The sequence below is a fragment of the Nelumbo nucifera genome, chromosome 4 (genome assembly GCF_055504915.1).
Source record: "Nelumbo nucifera cultivar China Antique chromosome 4, China Antique-T2T, whole genome shotgun sequence".
Taxonomy (NCBI): Eukaryota; Viridiplantae; Streptophyta; class Magnoliopsida; order Proteales; family Nelumbonaceae; genus Nelumbo; species Nelumbo nucifera.
In genome coordinates, this window is record NC_142652.1 from 36,409,490 (window position 1) to 36,430,896 (window position 21,407).

General features: G+C 38.5%; 1 protein-coding gene across 1 annotated transcript in view; it reads right to left on the reverse strand.

Annotated features, from left to right (window-relative positions):
- The window catches only part of CPSF73-II (cleavage and polyadenylation specificity factor 73 kDa subunit-II), a 57,681-nt gene extending 38,485 nt beyond the window's left edge, over nt 1–19,196 (reverse strand). Inside the window, exons 1-4 of the mRNA XM_010273058.3 lie at nt 18,792–19,196; nt 18,522–18,699; nt 18,310–18,382; nt 12,224–12,341 (exon numbers count right to left, since the gene is read on the reverse strand). Of these exons, the coding sequence (XP_010271360.1) occupies nt 12,224–12,341; nt 18,310–18,382; nt 18,522–18,699; nt 18,792–18,816 (394 nt within the window). The 5' untranslated portion in view covers nt 18,817–19,196. The remainder of the gene's footprint in view (nt 1–12,223; nt 12,342–18,309; nt 18,383–18,521; nt 18,700–18,791) is intronic.
- Nucleotides 19,197–21,407: the final 2,211 nt, after the last annotated feature.

Sequence of the window (21,407 nt, forward strand, 5' to 3'; positions counted from 1 at the left end):
CACGTCCGTAAGTGAATTTCAGATAACCAAGAAGAAAAAGAAATTAGCAATGATAGCAGAAACCAACATCATCACAGAGAGAGAGAGAGAGAGAGAGAGAAATCTTGCATATCGTCCAGTGTAGAAAGACAAAGTAGTACAAGTAGTTACAGATATAAGAAACCAAAACTGATTTAGAGACTGAAACCCCCCTGCACAAACACAGAGTGTGCATGTCTTCCACCATAGTTTCACAACGTAGTATATGTAGCATTTTCACCCAAGTAATAGGCAAGTTAATTCACTTCTTAATGAATGTAGCCACAAGAAGAGGAAACTGATAATAAACAATATATTTGATAACAGAATAGATGCTATAGAGCAGCTCTATTAGCCAAAACAAATGTAAGATACTCTGATAAATATAGGGCATCAAACAATAAATAGTAAAAAAAAAAAAAATCAATAATGGTATGATCAACATGAGGTAGAATTCACTAATATGGACCTTTAGGCTATGTTTGGTTTGAAGGAAAATGTAGGGAAACATTTACAAACCTTGTATTGGTTTCCCTGTCTTTCCCTTCCTTTCCCTACCTTTTCCTTCAAACCAAACATAGCCTTAAGGGATTCCAGGTCAAAGAAGGGACATCTTCTACAGATAAACAGAATGACAAAGAAAGCAGAACAAACAGTAACAGAAAAGGAAACAAAGAGAAACGCAGATCAATCAATCAAAAAAGAATTGAAAAGAATCAGCACCTACAAGTTTAAACATTAAAGCAACCACCCTGCAGCATGGTTCACAATATCAATGAGATTTTGCAAATCTCCTCGTTTCACAAAAGGGACATACTAAATATTGTTAGAATCTTTTTCCCTCACATCTCCAATACATTACAATATATTGACTATTTTTTTCAATTTTATTGATAAAATATACATCTAGGCTTTAGAAATTTAGAATGCAATCAAAACTTTCTGATATTTTGTTCAAATCATCAATTTCTTTTTGAAAATCTTTCCCTGCAAGAACAATTGGATATAGTAACAAAGAAAGATTCAAAATCTAATCAAAATATATAGTAACAAGAAAGGCAAAGATCAAAATGGCAAGCGGATGGCATACATATAGACGAGAAGATGGCAAAATGACTAAAGAGGAGACAGAGAGAGGAAGAAACATATTTAACTCTATAAATCTTCTCTTATTTGAAATCATCAATCTCCTCCAGATCATTTCCTATCACCACTATATCATTCACATACACAATTAGAATGACACCAAAGCATCTCTCCTCTTCACAAAGAGGGTGTGATCATGTGTATCCAAAACGGATGAGTGCCCCTCTGAACCTGTCAAACCAAGCCCTATGTGACTGTTTCAATCCAGACAGAGATTTTCTGAGTCTGCACACCTTTCCTTTACCAATATTTTCATAAAAGCCTAGTAGAATGTCTATATATACCTCCTCCTGTAAAACACCATTGAGGAAAGCATTTTTGACATCAAGCTGGAACAAGGGCCATGAATAGGTGGCTGCTAGACATAAAGGGATACGAACTGAACTCATCTTAGCTACTGGTGCAAAGGTTTCCAGATAATCAACACCATAGGTTGGAGTATACCCTTTCGCTACCAACCTTGCCTTGTACTTCTCTATCTTGCCATCGGCCTTATACTTCACTGTGAATAACCATTTACATCCGACTTTCTCCTTGTCTGGGGGGAGATCAACTATTTCCCAATTTTGGTTTTTGACCAAAGCATCAATCTCATCTTGCATGGTTGTTTTTCCCTCAGGTTTGGATACAGCCTCAGTCATTCCTGGGTATAGACAGAATCCAAGGAAGAAAGAAAAGCATGGTAGGAGGGTGATAAGGCACTATAGAAAAGATGGTGTGAAATGCAGTGGGTTGTACACGTTCTCTTCCCCTTACGAAGTGCAATGAGAAATCAAGGTCAGTGGGATCAGCTACAACAATGGTGTTAGGGACAGAAACATTATCATCAGAAAACTAAACAAGCTCTGGCTCAAGAGGAATACCTGGAATTGTATCTGTCGAATCTAAAGTTTTAGAAGGACTGACAGAGAGTGGTGTGGGTTGAGGATGTGTGAAGTCAACCATCATCTGCCGGCGTTGACATTTCTGTGAGGCTGCCTGTAGCAGCTCAGGTAATGAAACTAGAGGTGCAGGTGTTGGCTGAATTGATGGAAGCACCATAGAAACAGGAATAGGAACAGATTGTGAGCTCACCTCCCCAGAACTCTCCCCCTGAGGAGAACCACACGAGAAAAAGAATGTGGATTCGAAGAAGGTAATATCCATAGTGACAAATCTGCTCCTCGACACTGGATCATAACAGCAATACCCCTTTTGGTTCTGAGCATACCCAAGAAAAACAAATTTCTTCGCTTTAGGATCCAATTTCTTGTGATGAGGGCCAAGAATGCGAGCAAAAGAAACACAACCAAAAACCCTCAAAGGTATATGTTCCAAATGGCTAAATGGCACCTTAAACCCCAAAGTTCATGAAGGAACACGGTTAATCAAATGCACGGCTATAAGAGTTGCATCTCCCCAGAACTGCACAAGAACTGAAACACACACCATAAAACTCCTTGCCACCTCCACAATGTGTTTGTTTTTCCTCTCAGCAACTCCATTCTGTTGCAGTGTATATGCACAACTGCTCTGATGAACTACACCATGTTCTAAGAGATACGTGGTCAGGTCCTTCTCAAAGTACTCTCTGCATTATCTGATCTAAAAGCCTTAGTTCTCACTCCAAATTGTGTGAGAACCATCTGGTGGAACTGTATTACCAAGTTAGGAACCTCATCACGTGATCTCATCAAATATATCCAAGAATATCATGTATAATCATCCACAAGCAAGAGAAAGTAACAAAATTCTCCCATGGAAGGGATATGATATGGCCCCCATACATCAATGTGAACAATATCAAAAGTAGAAATACTTCTTTTATTACTTGGTTTAAAAGACTATCTACAATGCTTTCCTAACGCTCACACTTCAAAGTAGATAATTGAACAGATTCAAAAAACTTTGGGAAAAGACATTTCAAAAAACTAAAAGAAAGATGTCCTAAGTGATTGTGCCAAAGCATAATCTGGTTCACTAACTCTGACCCACTACTACTGTTGTTGCTAACATAATGGCCTTGATGCCTCGGAATCTCATTCAGAAGGTAGACTCCATTCACCTCATGACCACTCCCAATCATCTTCTTTGACTCCAGATCCTACAAAACACAATTACCGGGAAGAAAGGTCACGGAACAATTCAAATATTTTGTCAATGAACTAGCAGACAGTAGATTGGTACGAAGCCTAGAGACATGTAAAATAGAAGACTGAGTTATATCATTGGTCACTCTAACTGTCCCCTTCCCGCAATGGGCATATGTGAACCATTTGCTATAGAGACTTTGTCTCTACCAGAGCACAACTGATAGGAACTTCAAATGGTAGGGGCATTAGTCATATGCTCAAAAGCTCCTAAGTCTATAATCCAGGGAGGTCCCTCCTTACCTTAAGTGGATGCAAGATTTGCAATTGCATATGAATTACCTGTATGTGCAAAGGAAGTGTAGTTGCCTCCTGCATTATACTGTCCATCTGGAAGGCTAGAGCTAGGTGAATCTTTCTTACTCATAAGCTGTCCAAATCTCTCCAATTCTGTTCTCACTACTGCTACTGCAATGGAATCCCAATCAATTTGGGAGAGAGGGGCTGAAGAGTCTCGTGTAATGGCTACATTTGCATTTCCCTTCTTGTTTCTTATCCGAGCAGGGATAAGATTTGGATAAAGCTTTCAACAAGTGGATAAGATTTTTACAGTATTTTCGTACGATATTTCGGGCATTTCCGACATGTTTCTTATATTTGGATAACCAACATTTCCACTAACATCGACATTTCAAACCTTGCACCTCAGCCAAACTTGAGACTTGAGAGTTCCCCCTCTTCCAAGTTAATACCAATAATTCCACTTTTACTCTAGTTTATCCTCAGTCTTGACATGCCCACAAAGTTATCTATTAATGCTTTCACATTTCTCACCATCTCTAGATTAATATCCTCACATAACATGATAGTATCATCGGCAAATTAGAGATGGGAAACTACTAATTGATCCCTACCAAATCTCCACCCTCTAATCAGACCTTGTGTGTCTACAGTCGCAATCATACTACTCAACACTTCTCCCACTAAGGTGAAAAGGAAAGGGGATAAAGGGTCTCCTTGTCTGTACCTCTCTTAGCCAGAGAGAAATCTTTAGCAACCTCATTTACAAGGATTAAGTAATGGACAAAGCTAACACAACCTTTCATCCAGGACCTCCATCTAACACCAAAACCCACCTTCTCTAAAACCGCTAGCAAAAAATTCCAATCAACTAAATCATAAGCTTTTTCTAGATCCAATTTGCTAATCAGCCCCTTTGATCTACTCTTTCTTTTCTCTACAACACATTCATTTGCAATTAAGATTTGGTCTACAATCTATCTTCCTTCAACAAAAGCCCCTTGGAATGGTAAAATTAGTGAAGGCAAGGCCTTTTTGATCCTTTCAACCACAACCTTTAAGATGATCTTGTAAAGATACCATATCAAACTTACTGGCCTAAAGTCCATTGAAGATAAAGCCTCTTTCTTTTTGAGAATTAAGGAGATAAAGGTGACATTTACTCCATAGGAAATCTTCCCTTTAAGATAGAATTCATGAAACACTTCCAACAACTCCAATTTGATGAAATCCCAACACTCTTGATAAAAACCCATTAAGAAACCACCAGAGCCAAGGGCTTTGAGCCTATCCATTGCAAAGATTGTGTCCTTAACTTTTTCTAGAGAGAATCTTACTTTCCAAATCATGTGCTTGCTCCTCAGATAATCTTCTCCATTCCAACTCCGTTAGGCCCGAAATATTCCTCACTGATTCTAAGAAGAATGACTTAAAGTGATTCACAAAGATCCTTACACTACTTTTGCCATTCACAAAGATCCTTCTTCAAACCTTTCGGCAACCCCACTAGATCCTCCACAGTCTCTTTCCACTCTTCAATCCTTGTATCACCCAGAGGAAACGGAGCCCTCCGAAGAACATTGTCATGAAGCTCGATCCAAAAATAACCAAAACTTAAGCTGAGAACATAGCCTACCTGATGAAAGTGCATTCCTCTCCTCACCAGGTTCTTCTTGGTTAGGCATCTATCCAAGACAGCCACCCAAACTAAAGCATTTACTTTGGTGGGGGTAGGGGTGTAAACAGATCGAATTCAAATCAAATCAGGCAATATCCAAATTCAAATCCGACTAGAAAATCCAATATCTGAATTCAATTTGATATCCGACGGATATTGAAAATTAATATTCAAATTCGAATCCGATTAAATATTTAAATATTCAAATATTCGATTTGAATTCAACCAACTAACTATTTTAGGTAATTAATAAATATATAAAATAAACATTTTATTTCTATAAAGTATATAAATATATAAATTATTTATATAATTTAATTACTATATATATAAATTATATAAAACATTTAAATATTTTATATATTATATATAAGAAATAAATAATCGATCGAACTTGGATATTTATCGAATCAAATCAGGTCATATCCGAATTTGAATCCAATTAACTATTCGATATGAATAGGAGATCCGAATTCGACCAATTGGATATTCGAATAATCCAAATTCAGTTCACGTCAAATATCGAACTCAAAATCGGATTTTTGAATACCGTTGACACCCCAAGGTGGGGGCTGTCAAATTCCAGATATATAGCTGCAGGAAGTTCAGGACTATCTCCTTCTAACAAGTTTTTGGCAAAGGACCTCACTGAAAATGATCCATTTGTACTCCAGATCCAGCTCTAGTTGTCTTCTTCCAACAAGTTCATGGCCTGATTGGATATCGGCTCAAATAGCTCTCTCACTTAATTAATTTCCCAATCCTAGAAGTTTCTTCTGAATGAGGGGCTCCAAATGATGTTATTATTTGAGACGTCATAGCACTCTTCCACCAAAGTTTCCTGATTGTCTGCCAAAAGAAACAACTGGGGGAACATCTCTGCTAATGGACTTTTTGTACACCATTTGTCCTTCCAAAAGCTTAAGCGTTGTCCATTTCCCACCTTCAAAATCAGACCTCTACTCAACATGTTCATGATCTTCCAGAGAGAGCACCCTAAAGAATTAACACTAGAGCTGGTTACCCAGTCACCTCTATCAATGTCAATTTAGTTGCTACCAGTTTTCTCCACTAACTTTCCTTTTGTTTCCAAATCTCCAGATCCATTTACCTAAAAGGGCTTTATTAAATAATTTCAGCTTTCTGATCCTTAATCCTCCTTTTCCATTTGGGGAACATATTTGGTCCCAACCGGCCAAGCGAATTCTTTTTTCCTCACCCCATCCTTTCCACAAAAGATCCCTTTGAAGTTTTTCCATCCTTTGAGCCACTTTTGCTAGGATAGGAAAAAGAGAGAAAAAATATGAGGGAAGATTTGAGAAAGAACTTTTGAGGAGAGTGATCCTACCTCCCAAAGACAAATATTTGGCCTTCCGAGAGGCTTATTGTCTTTCCAGCCTTTCCACCACAGGGTCCCAAATTAATCAGGAAGTGCACTTAGCTCCTGGAGGCAGACCAAGGTAAATGGTGGGAAAAAATCCAATCTGACAGACTAGAACCTCTGCAAGTGCTTCAAGGTTCCCAATCCTACCAACGTTGGAATCAATTTGCTCTTTGACCAGTTCACTTTCAGACCTGTAACTACGTCAAACCAACTCAGCACCCCTAGCAGAATTCTCAATTCATCTGCTTCTGCATCAATGAAACAAAGAGTATCATCAGCAAATTGGAACAGTTGGACTTCCCCCCCCCCCACGGGCTTAATTCAAAACCTCTCCAGGGCCCAACTTCCCCAACTCTGTTCACAAAAGCAGTTAAGATCTCCATCACACAAATAAACAGAAGAGGGGAAAGGGGATCCCCTTGTCGAAGGCCTTTAAAAAACCCTGCCGATTGACCATTACTAGGACTGAGAATTTTGGAGAAGTAATGCAGACCTTCATCGAGTTTCTCCATTTCTGACCAAAATTCATGCTCTCAAGGACAAAGTCCAAGCACTTCCAATTCAGATGATCATAGGCTTTTTTTCAAGTCTACTTTACACAACAAACCAGGGCTTCCCTCCCTCTTCCTTGAATCTATCAATTCATTAGCTACCAGCACACTGTCTAGCACTTGCCTGCCTGGCACAAAAGCAAACCGATTTTTTGCTGTCACTAAATCTAAGACCTTCTTTAATCTTTCTGCTAGAACCTTAGCCAAAATCTTATAGAAGCTGTTCAGCAAACTGATTGGCCAAAAGTCCTTGATATTTGTTGCACCCTACACCTATGGTATCAGAGAGATGAAAGTTGAATTCAGACTTCTCTCCAGGGCAGCATTGTGATGAAAATCCTGAAATACCTTCAGCAAATCTTCCTTCACCACCTCCCAACATTTCTTATAGAACAAATTGGTCAGACCATCCGGCCCTCGAGCCTTGTCTACTTCCAATTTTTTAATCACTTGCCAAACTTCCTCCTCTGAGAAAGGAGCTTCTAGTTCCCTCTGTTGTCCCTTTGAAAGCCTTTTGAAGATCAGATCTACAGGGAGGGGTTTTCTAGTCCAATTTTCTTTTTACAAATCTGAAAAATACCTTGTGGCAATGCTTTTCATTTCTGTACATGTTTCTCCCACCTCTTCATCCAATTCCAGCCTCTCCAACTGATTAAACATTTGCCTTGCATTGGTCATCTTGTGGAAAAAGCTGGAATTTTTTTCCCCGGATTTAAGCCATTTAACCTTAGCTCTTTGCCTCCATTTCAGCTCATCCTTATAAGCTAGTTTGTCTAGATTCAGCTTAGCTTCTTCCCTTTTTCTCCTTTCCTCTTCTAACGAAAGACCAACCTCTTCTGCCAAATCCCTTTGAAAGCCTTTTGAAGATCAGATCTACAGGGAGGGGTCTTCTAGTCCAATTTTCTTTTTACAAATCTGAAAAATACCTTGTGGCAATGCTTTTCATTTCTGTACATGTTTCTCCCACCTCTTCATCCAATTCCAGCCTCTCCAACTGATTAAACATTTGCCTTGCATTGGCCATCTTGTGGAAAAAGCTGGAATTTTTTCCCCGGATTTAAGCCATTTAACCTAAGCTCTTTGCCTCCATTTCAGCTCATCCTTATAAGCTAGTTTGTCTAGATTCTGCTTAGCTTCTTCCCTTTTCCTCCTTTCCTGTTCTAACGAAAGACCAACCTCTTCTGCCAAATCCACTTCCTTGATAACATCTAAACATAACCTCTTTTCTTGCTCTGAGCCACCTTTGGTTTCATGATTCCAGCATTTCAGAGATTGTTTAATAAGACTGAGTTTTTTTGCAAAAATGAAAGAGCTTGTACCTTCAATTTGAGATTCTGTCCACTTGGAACAAAGCAAAGGGACCAACTCCTCTTCTTCAAACCAAGCAATTTCTAGTTTAAGGGGAACTTTCCTAGTCCTCTGATTTCCACAGACTAGCTGTATAGGAGTGAGATCAGAGACCAGCCTTGGGAGAGCAACCTGTTTTAGGTTTTGAAAAAGTATCCCCCCACCCAAGAGAGACCAAGAATCTATCCAGTTTTATCAGAACTAGGCTCTCCTGATTGTTTGTTCAAGTAAATTGGGCCCATAATAGTTGGAAATTAACTAGTTCAAACTAATTCACAAACTCCGCAAACCTTCTCATTTCCCTAGTTCTTCGAGTCCCACCCCCTCTTATCCTCCAAAAATCTCACTACGTTGAAATCACCTCCAATCACCCTAGGTAAGGAATTCCCACCTCTAGCTTCAGCAAGATCCTCCCAGAGTCACTCTCTCTCTCTCTCTCTCACTCTCTCTCTCTCTCTAGTTGGCCCATAAACATTTGTGAACTACCCTTGGAAACCCCCCTCAAACTCCAGAATCACCGAAACTGAAAACTCCCCAACATGAGAAGAAACCAATTTACATTTTAAATTGTTCCAAAGAATTAAGAGACCTCCTGTTGTACCTTTAGCATACTTTGTACCTCTAGCTGACTTGTTCACCCACCTCACTTGGCCTTGACCCCAAACACTTCTAATTAAACTTACATCTACTACCTCCAGTTTTGTTTCCTGAAAGAATACCACATCCAATTCCCACCTGCTTAACAAGTTGCAAATCATAATCCTTCTCCTACCTGACCCCAGACCCCTAACATTCCACGAGAGCACTTTTAATTCCATCAGCAAACAAACAGAAATGCCCCAACTCCTGAACTTACATCTTCTTCCCCCTTCCTCCCCTAGACGACCCCTCCCCCTTCCCAGCCTTTTCATTTAAACCCCCAGGATAGCTGCAACATTTCTCTGTTTTTCTTCCCTCCCAAACTCCTTTTTTTCCTTTTGTTTTTTCTTTCTCTTCTAACCATCTTTTCTCAATACTTTCCAAATATTTTATTGTTTCTTCTACCAAACCTACAATTAAGACCCCGAAGAATTTTCCTAATCCTAACAGCTTCAAATTCACCCATGCTGACATTTTTTCCATCCCCATCCCCTTGGCACCCTCTAAACCATCTTCGTTCCTACCTGCCCCTGCATACTCCGTAGGTACCAGCCTCAAACCCCCTCCCTCTTCCCTCCCCCCAATCCAAATCCGTACCTGATTTTCAACAACAACTGCTAACTGGGTTTCATCTGCACCAAGAGCCTTTGGACCTTTCATCATTGCCAGTGGGATTACCTCCTCCACATCCTTATCAGAAAACGAAGCAGCATCAATCACCCACTCCCCATGTCCTTATCAGAAAACAAAGTAGGAACCTCCCTCAACTGAGTACCTTGTCGTTACCGCAAGAGGTCTTCTCGCGTGCCCTGTCACCCATTGTTCTTCCCCTCTGGGTCTTGAGCTGTAACTCTCTCTGTCTCTACAAAGTACTAAGAGGAAGATGACAGCCAATTCGGGCCCTCTAAAGCCAGGAGATGCCCGTCAACCCTATTCCTTTGAATCAGGTTTGGGTTTTGGGGTGACCGGTTCTCAGCATCCTGATCCCTCCTGGTTGAACCCGACCCAGGAATCTTCTATGGTTCATCCCCTTCCAACAAAGCCCCTCCCTCTTTCTCTTTATTCTCCACCAAAACCGAAGCCCTTTGACCCTTCGCTTTACAAGACAAGCTGCTGGCAGAAAATCCAGTTCTTGTAGGCACTCCAGGACAATTTCCTTAAGCCACACTTAAGGAAGCCCCGACCAATTCTACCAATCATTTAAATTTTGAATTTCTTTACCTTTTTTAACCATCGCCCAATCCTTAATCAGACGTTTCCCAGGTGATTGAATGGAGCCTGTGTCCCTCCACAGGTTTTGGTTCGGGTGAATGGTACCCATACTCAGCACGGGTTGGACTTGTGCTCATTCCTCTCCCATCGTCTCCCCCTTCTCCATCAAGGCTCCCTCCCCCAAGCTCTCCTCTCCATCAACCAATACTACTGTCGTACTCAACACTGAATCCTCCCTCTCCGACTCCCTCCCCAAATCTTGATCCCCTATTCTCCCTCTGGCAAACCTATGGCCTTCTTTCCTGCCAAATGCACACCCAGAAAGAAAAAATCCCCTGCCTATATCTCCACCTTCCCCCGGGATTTCCCTCCCCCCCCCCAGGTGGGAAAAATTACTTACCCATTTAGGAATGGGTATCACTTACCTGAGTAAGTGATATCCAAGGGAAAGCAATTAACCATGGGACCCATAGTTCATTGAAAAGCGAACACAGGATTGTTGATCAACAGGAACCACTTTCTGATTGACCAACTCCTCCCTCCATTTACCAAAACACAAACGTGGCATTTTGTCTTCCATAAGTTAAAAAAACATTTCTTCCACTAGTGGTGATAGGGATTTATGGGATTTGGGTCTGAGGAGAGGGCTTAGGGAAGTTGAAATGGAGGTTGATGAAATTCTCACTTTTGAGTAATGTTTTCTTGGACCAGTCTTGTCCAGATGATAGGATCTACACAGCCTCACCTTCTTGCTCTTTATATTGTGCTTCTTCTTTTACTGCCCTCCTCAACTTCCCTAATCAGGCTTTCTCATTTCCAGCTAAAGACTTGTGGTTTAATATAGTGCCTCCAAAGATCAGGGCTTTTTGCTAGGAAGTAGCTCTTCACAAGGTTAACATTTGTGATGTGTTTCAGAAATTAAGGCCAAATTGGTGCCTTTCTCCTCGTGTTTGTATTCTTTGCAATAAATGTGGTGAGACAACAACAAACTTATTAATCTCCGGCCTATTTGGAATTGCTTTTCCTCTCTCTTTGGCTGTAGGTGATCACCTCCCCTTTCTATGGCAACTTTGTTTGAAGCTAGTTTCTTTAAACAACCAAAGAAGAGAGGAAGGTGTACGTGGAGAGCCACTAGAGCAACAATCTTGTGGACAGTAACACTCGTATATTTCAAGCTCAACAAAGTCCAAAGAGGAACTAATAGAAAACATCACTTTCAAAGTAGCACACTGGGTAAAAACAATTGAATTGTTCAAGGAGTTTTCAATGCAAGATATAATCAGGGGGTGGAATGCAGTAGCTAATTCATCTTCCATCAAGGCTGTGGTTCAAGAGAGTTGGTTCTTGTCAGTAAGACAAAGAATTAAGCTTAACTTTGATGGGAACTCTTTTGGCAATCCAGGACCATCTAGCATTAGGGGAGCTTTTAAAGACGAGGGAGGAAGGGTATTGGCTCTCTTTTTCTGGTCTGATAGGTGTGGGAGACTCATTGAGAGCAAAAATTATGTCACTTCTCTAGGGGCTGAAATTGGCCAAATGGTTAGGATTTCAGCTGATAAAAGTGAAAAGTGACTCTAAGCTAATGATAGGGTGGATGTAAACAATAAGTTTGGGGTGTGGCCTAACAGGCAGGTCATGAGGGAGATATTTCATTTATCAAGGGAAATTGGTGTTAGCTTCAAGTAGAGTAGAAGATCAGCCAATGGGATGGCCAATAGTTTAGTCAAACAAGGGGCAAATAGAGGGGAACTCTTTTGGGCTGCTTTGTAATTGATTTCAGCACTCTTGTCATGGGTGGTTAGCTGTTGTAACATCTATTTTTATTAATTGAAAATTACTACTTCCGATCAAAAAAAAATCAAAAACAAAAGGCAAATACCTTTCCTCATACATTCCATTATATGATCATAAGTGAACTGTTCTTGCTCTCCCCTTCGATCAACCATCACTTTCCTATAATCCTCCAACATCAATGGAGCCAAAGCCTTTGTAGGATACTGCATTGAAAAATTGAGGTATCAACAATCATGAATTCTGAATTTTCAAATGAAGAAAAGGAAGTTATGTAAGTTCCAGAAGAGTATAGGGCCATAATCTCAAAACAATAATATTATAAAGAGTGGTTATCAATTAAGTTCATCTCAACTAACACTGATCCCTGCCCGGTACATGAATATACTCTGCTACTGCATGCTATCTTGTGAACATTCTTCTGTAAAATCATGGGCCTTCAAGTCTATTGTCATCAATCCTTTTTTTTTTTCTCTTGATGACTATCTATTGTCATCAATCCTCCTCATATCCTTTCTAGCCTTCCACCATTCTTTGAGAACCTTCAACTTTCAACCAAGCACCTTAGTTGTCAAGATCTTTTTTTTTTCGGTTGGTAACTATAAAAACTTTGTTAGTTTGATAAAGAACAATTATGTACAACTATGCTAACCATCCCAAGAATTTTAGCCAGGCCTCTGCCATCAAACCCAATACCGAATTACCAACATGTTTTACATTCCTTCTACATGCATGAGACCCTAAAAGAATTGATCCCCATTCACCCCTTGTTCAGCTTGTACATCAACTAAACTATTTGCATGAACATGGACTCATGGAAATGTTTACAGAAAAGTATGTACTATTAAAATGGTTCATTTTTTTGAATTCTAACATTATATACCCGCAAAAAATGTTGCCTTTGCTACTAAGTAATTTTTGGTACACAAAATTGTGTGCATCTTGAACTATAGCTGTCTATTTATATCAAATAAGCTAATAGATAAAAAGATATGTTACATATAAGTGTCCTTAAGAATCTGTGCAGTGTTGAACTTCATGCATGTCTGACATAGATACAACATCCATTTAGGAGATTCTATGCAACAATGATGAGAAGGTAGAACCAACTTCCATTGCCAAACATCTAATCTCCCTCATGGTCAAGGTTCAAAGTAACAATACTCTTAATATGAAAGTCATGTATCAAGATTTTGAACTATTGAAACCATTATGTATTTTTAGTTTTTTATTTGTAAGCTCATAAATATATCAGGCACAACAGCTATTAATGATGTATTGTTTTAAAAAGTTCAAACTCTTCAGTAAATGAGCATTGATGACACTGAATCTATATGCATCATACATTACATTTCAATATTTTGAACCTTGTTCATAATGTGTCAATATTGCCATTGTCCCTGCCCATGCTTTTTAACCAGTCCACTACCACTCCTGAGTCATTTACACCTGAAAATTGTTGTAGTTTAATGATATCACCAATCTTCATCCTATCCATGAGGGTCTTGGGCTTCCCATCCTACACCCATCAAGATTATCTGAATTTGGTTAGTCATGAAGGGATGAGATATCTATCGTATGGACGCCCGAATCTTGTGGAATAAAATGGGCAAATTTCAAAAAATTTCTCTCCATCCTATTGGGAATCGTATTCCCTATTTTAGAAAAATCATATTTTTCAATGATCAATCTTGAACCATAAACCGAACCAGATCTGAACAAAAGCAGTAGAAGAGGAATATACCTGATACGGAGAAATAATATCTCCCAACGAAGGTGTTCACGCCCAAGGAAGGATCCAAAGACTACTCCCACTGAAAATGGCGCAGTGCAGGATGGAGCAGAATCAACAGTGTTCTTCCCAAAAACCTAATCCTTCACAAGAATTAGCAGGACGGCACGTGAGCACAACTTCCTATCAGTCCCTTCACAAGGAACCGATATCAAGATCCAATCTTGATTTCTCCCACTGAACTGGAAATCGAACTGGCAGTTGAGGCGGTGGTAGGAAAGAGGCGGCAAGAAAGAATTTCGCAGGGTTGCTGATTCTTCCTTCTATGATTTCAGCTCTGAAGAGGATGTGAATGTATATCTACTAAAAGTTGCCGCCCCCTCCTCCTTTTATAACTTTAAAGGGATCAGCTCCTAATCTCATTAGGAGGTTTCCAGATCTGAATCACATTTATATCTGGACTCTCTGAGTGGATAGGGTTAAGACCCAATCCAATCTACTAATCTAATCCCAGAATTCGCCCCTTATTTAACTGATCAAATCAGCCCAGTTCGATATGGGCTTTAGGCCCATTATGGTTATGTGCTCACTTGGCCTTCTAAACTGCTGCTCAGTTGGGCTTCCTTGTATGGCGTGGGACCCAAACATTGATCTACACATCAGTCACATGGGTTCAGCCCAGCTTTTGTTACAAGGCCTGGCCGAATACACTGTTATGGACAGTGCACCCCCTGAAACCCATCACATGGGCTCTATGTGCCCAACACTTACCCTAAGTGGTCCTTGGGCCAAGCCACCTTGTAACACCCAAGGACTGTGGGCGGATGCAAGATTAGCCCATCAGGTATTACCCTAAATGGTCTTACACTTAACCTCTCAGCCCATAATGATCAAACACTGCCCGACAAGGGAGGACCTCTCCCTCGGCTGCAAGGAACAGTGTTGCACTCTCTACTCGCATGGATCCCGGGAATTAAAACATTTTGCAAACGTTTGCAAACCATAATATATATATATATACTTTTATATCTCATCTAAAATATATTTTGCAAAACAAATCTCAACAATTGAAATCGGCTGCCGATAGTCTTGGTTTCCATCAAAAAGAGTGCATCCCCGATCATTACCTTTGTCCGACAAAGAGACTGATCCTGTCACTATGATCACCCACTCAGATGAATTCTCAAACTGTCCCAACATACCCAAGTTTTGACCCTCGCTAAGAATCTCACTGATTGGCATATCAAAGACAGCCCAATCCGACACCTAGTGCAGTATCATAATCGAATCTAAGGGTCAGGTGTAACTTTCCAGTTTTGTCCATCAATCTCCAAGGTCCAGAGCAATACTGAAAATCTGGTCCGGTTCAAAGATTCAATTAATCCTACACTGTATGTGCCTTGGGTCTCACCCTAGCGGCTGAGACAGGCCACCCCAACAATTGGCAGCACACCAGTGTCAACATTGGCAAGATAAATCTCCCCAGACTTATCCAACGGCTATGAACATTCTAAACTAACACGAGTCTCATAAGTGTCTAGTTTAAGGGTATTACACAGAAACACACCACAAGAACATGAATCAAATATGTACTTTATTCATTTACAATAAATTCATAATGTACATCATTCTGATTGGAGCTAAGGGCATACAACTGTCTAACAAGTCATGGGATCCAAAGTATTAATGCTTTAGAGTTGACAGTTGGAGAAGATGCAACCATCTGTCATTCTTTAAGCATGTCATCTGTTAGAAAGAAGTAAAAAATGTCCAAAGCTGCAATCCAATGGATCACTCTCAAAAACTTAGTTTCTATTAATTCTTTTTTCTATCTTTCCTTTCCATTTAACATTCTTTGGATACTCTTTCCCAATGTTGTAGGAGTGCAGTCATTGTTGTCAAAATATAATTTCTAATAATGCTTCCTTTTATCTTTCCCTTCCATTGAAGATTCTATGGTTCCTCTTTTCCCAGTGTCGTGCACAAGACTGCAGTCATAGTTGTCAAAACCTTGCAATAGTAAACAACTAACAATTCAAATCATAAATCCCAAGTATTCCAATTTAAATATGTTTTTCTAAAAAAAAAAAAAGAACTTTTGATTACTGATTGAATCTTATGATTCAATTTTTTATATCATATGAATAATATGATTCATGTGATCTAAATCAATTCAACTAGTATCTAGTGCTATATTTTCTCATCTCTTTTTTTCCTAATCTTTCAAGTTGATTTTATTTTAAAATCATTACTACACTTTTTTTTGATAAGTGAAGGCTGGAAGACAGTCCAGTCACCCAATAGAACTCCACCCAGCAAAATTACAATTCAGCCCAAAACAATTGTTCCCTATTTATCCCTTGCTTGGCCAAGCGATCTGTCATTCATTTGTTGTTCTCCTTATCTAACCAAAGGGTGCCCCCACCTCCTCTGCTAAAGATTGAATTTCCCTGATTATCTATCTATACTCCCAAGCTCCTGGAAAATTGTTACTTATTCAAGAAATGACCACCTTGGAATCCCTTCCCCACCTCTAATAGTGGGATTCTAAGCTTCTTGGCTATCCTCAACCTGTGAAGTACTTCCAATATTTCCACTATAACAGAATCTCCTATTGCAATGAGACCTGAATACAGAGCTTTGATAGCCCCTATTGCATCTCTAAATACACCTCCAATTCCTGTTGGTCTTGGATTGCCTGGTGAGCTGCCGTCAAAGATTAGCTTTAGGCCCCGATTTATAAATGGTTCACATTCTATCACAGATTTATCTTTTGTCTTTGAAGAAGTAGACACTTTCTCCAAGCTCTCACCATTTCATTGACATTAAATTCTTTGAAAGTCTCTATTATTTTCACTTAGTTGGCAACCTTGAACATTATTTTCCACCACTCCACTTGCACTCTTGCTTTTTTCCACCACTGCTACCCTTGCTACCTCCAACATATTCTGCCTCTTTTTGGAGGCGGCCTCAGGAAATGGACTAAAAACTTACAAGAAACAGAAACATTTCATCAATTAAATTTACAAGAAATATAAAATTTTGAAGAACCCCCAAAGACTCACCATTAGACTTACATAGTACACACCAATCACCAATACAGAGACATATACCAATTAGGCCTCCTTGCTTGCAATAAATCACTAGTGTTCATACATTCATGAAAAACTTCCCACAGAGAACCCTAATTTTAGAAGGTATAGAATTACACCAAACCTCTTTAACTGGAAAGGATTACAGATCCTAGGAAGAGGGGACTAAGGTTTTGAAGAAAGAGGCACACGAGAAGAACCCAGAAGCATGAGGAGTCCAAATATAGCAATCTTCTTTTCCAGGCTCAAGGTAAATCCATCCAAAATACCCAACAAATTGGAGAGCAGTAAAATTTCAGAATCTCTAAGATTTCTCCTAAAACCCAGATTCCAATCAAACCTTTGAGGAGAATTTGGAATCACAATAAAATCAGCAATGGGCTTACCCTTAGAAGAAGAAAGAGAGAAAGATGAAGGAAAAAGATCCTTTAGAGGCAATTCCCCAACTGACAAATTCAACATGCCACTTATTAGGGCTATCCCTAAGTTCCCAATAATGCATTCATTTAAAATACTACCCTTTCTAGTCACACAACCAATCCATCAGAGCAATTAGCATCCTAATATGAGCTGCTCATCTACAAACGTGTACTTATTGATTCCCAACATTCTGCCCCATAAAACATGTCTGGTCGTAAAATTATCTCTTTTTATAGATTTAAGGAAATGTCTATTTGTTATAAACACAAAGATCATAAAAAACTTGGGTTAACTCAAAAAGCAAAAAAAAGGCATAAAAATTGAAGACAAATACAAAGATAAAAGTTATTGGAATTCATAAAATAATTACAAGTGTTTTCAACATGGGGTTGAATTGGCTGGTTGGACCAGTCTACCCATCTGGTTATGATTTTGGGCTATGATTTCGGGCAATTCAACCAGATGGGTCATCTGGCTATGATTTCGGGCCCATTTCACCCCCAAACTGTTCACCTACGAAAAAACTGTTGACTCAGTCAATGGCCTGATAACCCATCTGGTTGAATTGCTGAATCATTTAATCCTTCCTTAATCTTTGTCCTTCCACCTTAAAATGAGTTCACTTCATTTCCATTTCTCTTCTTTTCTCATATAAATGTGCTTGTCTTCGAGTTATCTCTATCAAAAAACTACATAAATTTTTCAGAAACTGTATCTCTAAGGTTTCATTTTTATCTTCGTAGTATTAAAAGATTTTTAAACAGAGATAAAGATGACCATTGTTCCTATTTAACACGATTAACATTATGCAGAACTACAATTTCCCGTTAAATACCATCGATACATGATTAGCACCATCAGATTACAGCCACATTAGTCGAGTGGAAACCTAAATATAAATAACAAAAAAAGCCTATAAAAAGAACTCACAGTCATGTAAACCGGGCCCCGATATCCACAGACCTCCGTGAAGTAAGGAAGGGCTCCCACATGATCCAGATGACTGCAAAGGTTGAGTTAAATAGATTGAATAGGATATATATAGAGTTATAGACTCTGCTTGTCTGTGTGCATGTGTTGTTCTGTTTGTTTGTTTGTATGAGAGAGAGAGAGAGAGAGAGAGAGAGAGAGAGGTTTCATACAAATGAGTGATTATGATGCAGGTAAGAGCATTATCGAAATCCCCGGATTCAGAGATAAGAGAGAAATCTGGGTATCGTCGTTCATCGAGATACCCCATGTGCATCCCACAATCAAACATGATCCTCTTCCCGCCAATTGAGACCACGACACAGCTCTTCCCAACTTCCTGCCCGGCCCCTGAAAGTGGGGAATTTCGACTTCTTCACTCAATAAATATCAAAGAATAAGAATCCATTGGGAAGACAGAGAAATTGGATAGAAGAACTAACCCAGAACAAGGCATTCAATAGTCATGGCTTCTCTGCAACTGATAAATCGTCGGGGGCCTGCTGCAACCGAAAAAACGCAGATACTGTGTGCTATGCTATCACTCGAGGGCCTTGACCGTTCCTGCACGGACCGTTGACAGTTGGCACCACCGAGCAATGATGGAATGGCATCAAAGCGTCATTACTGTTTAACCGATAACCGGAGTTGTTCTTGCTCTCCTTGCATCAGTCAAGCGCCAAACCCTAGTCAGATTTCTTCGCGCGCTTTATTTGATTTTAGAAAGACTGGCGATGTTAGCGGTGACCGTCTGTGAGCCAGTTGTGTAATTTCATGTTTAATTTTTATATTGAAATTGAAATTTTAAAGCGAAAAAAACACATTTTAGCTAGGCCCGTAAACGAAGCGAATTCGAATCAAATCAGGCCATGTTCGAATTGGACTCTAATTATAAAATAACTTATTCGAATTCGATTTGAAATCCATCGGATATTTATAAATTTCAATTGAATTCAATTTCAATTAAAATATTAAATATTTGAATGGATTCGGTTTGGATTGATTTTATAAATACTAAAAATTTTAAATTTAGAAATTAGATTACACAAGAATAAATCCTTCTGTTATGGCTTGTGAGCAAAAAACAAAATCTAAAAATAAAAAAGAGAGATAAAGAAGTAACAAAGAAGGGTGAGATTTGAATGGAAGAAGTTTAAAGAACACCATGAAGTTCATTTGTCTTCAACGAAACCCGGTGCTCTTTTCTTTTTTTTTTCTTCTACCTCTGAATCTCTTATCACAAGTTTAAAACAGTAAAACAAAGAATGATAACACGACCATGACCAAAGGAGAGGGAGATAAGACGGAGATGGGGAGAAACACAATTGTAGGTTAGAAGATGGGGAAAAGTAAAGTTTGTAAAAGTGAAAAGAGTTGCGGGTTAGGAGAATGGGAGAAGAAGAGTCTTGTGAAAGTAAGTCGGTTGTGGGGAGAGGCTCAATGAAGACAAAGGGATTATGCATATCTCGATGAAAAAAAATAATATAAAAAATCAATTGATTGTTGCATCATTTATTAGTTTTTGTCAGTTTTATGAAAAATGTTGTACATTTTTAATTGTCCCGATAATACTCTTACACCTTTTTTTTTCCTAAAAACGGTGTAAGAGTATTAAATGTATAAGACATGAAATCTTATATTACAATATATATATATATATATATATATATATATATATATATTATATTTATATTTAATCGAATTTGAATATTTATCAAATCGAATCAACATATATTTGAATTCGATTCTATAAATGAATTGATATTAAAACTTAATTCGAATTCGACCATTAAATTAATTGAATAATCCGAATTTGATTCATTTACATCAGATATCAAATTCAAAATTGGATACTCAAATACCATTTACACCCTTAATTTTAGCAAAGTAGTGAGGCAAATAATGTGTCTTCAAACTAGGGATTGCAATGGGGCCGTTTCACATAGGGTTTTTGTAAATTGGAGACCCTACTGCCAACCTAATGTAAATGGATCATATTTTGAAACCTTTTTCGACCCTATTCTCCATGCATTCAAAGGTAGAAACATGTTGGATTTAGAAATTGCATATAATTTCTCATTCTTGTTATATATAAGTAATAAATCACCTTAAATCCCTATCTTTTATTTTCTCAATCTTTTGAATTTTTAATTATTTTTTTTATTCCTAAAAAACTTCAACATTATAAGAAAGAGTCAAGTACAATATTAGTTTCCAAAAAAGGCAGAGGATGGTCCTCCCAAAATAGATCAAGCATAGTATTTTTAACCTCCCTAGCTATACAATGGGTGGGCATATTTGACCATCTATTAACATAACAAACTTTTGCAACTTTAGATGACCTAAGGCTCAATTTGAAAGGAGTATAAATACAAATATATATCGATACAAATACATACAAAATAATACAAAACACAAGGTTTTGCACATTACATATTTGCGTTTGTATTCCTTCTAAATAGAGCCTAAAGAGAAAACTAACTTTGTCAAACAAATGTAAACACTTCCAAAGCAAATAAAAAACACTAGTTGATAAAGCCTTCACCAAGACAGAACTATCAAAAGGATAAGCACAGATACACTACAAGAAATTTAACTTCTAGCAACGAACAAAACTGTTGTGAGAAGTCGTTAAAACCATTGCTAGAGAGCTATAGCAATGGACTAGCGACGGATACAAAATCAATGCCTCTTCCACCGTGGCAATAGGTTCTATTTAACTGTTGCTATAGATATCATTTAGCAACAAATATAGCCATTGCTATAATCTTAATCTCTTGCAACAAACATTAGGTCAACCGTTGGTAAAATGGTTATAGCAATAGATAAAACTGTAGCTAAAATAGTACAGAAAAGAAAATTTGTGGATATGTTGCTACGGTTATTCTCTAAAACCATTGTTAAATGATATCTATAACAATGGTTCATCATGAAAACCGTTGCTACAACAAACTTCTAGCAACGTTTATGATACAAAACCGTTGATAAAAACTATCTATAGCAATAGTTTATCATAAACATCATTGCTATAACCTTTCGCAGCGGTTTATTAAAAAAAC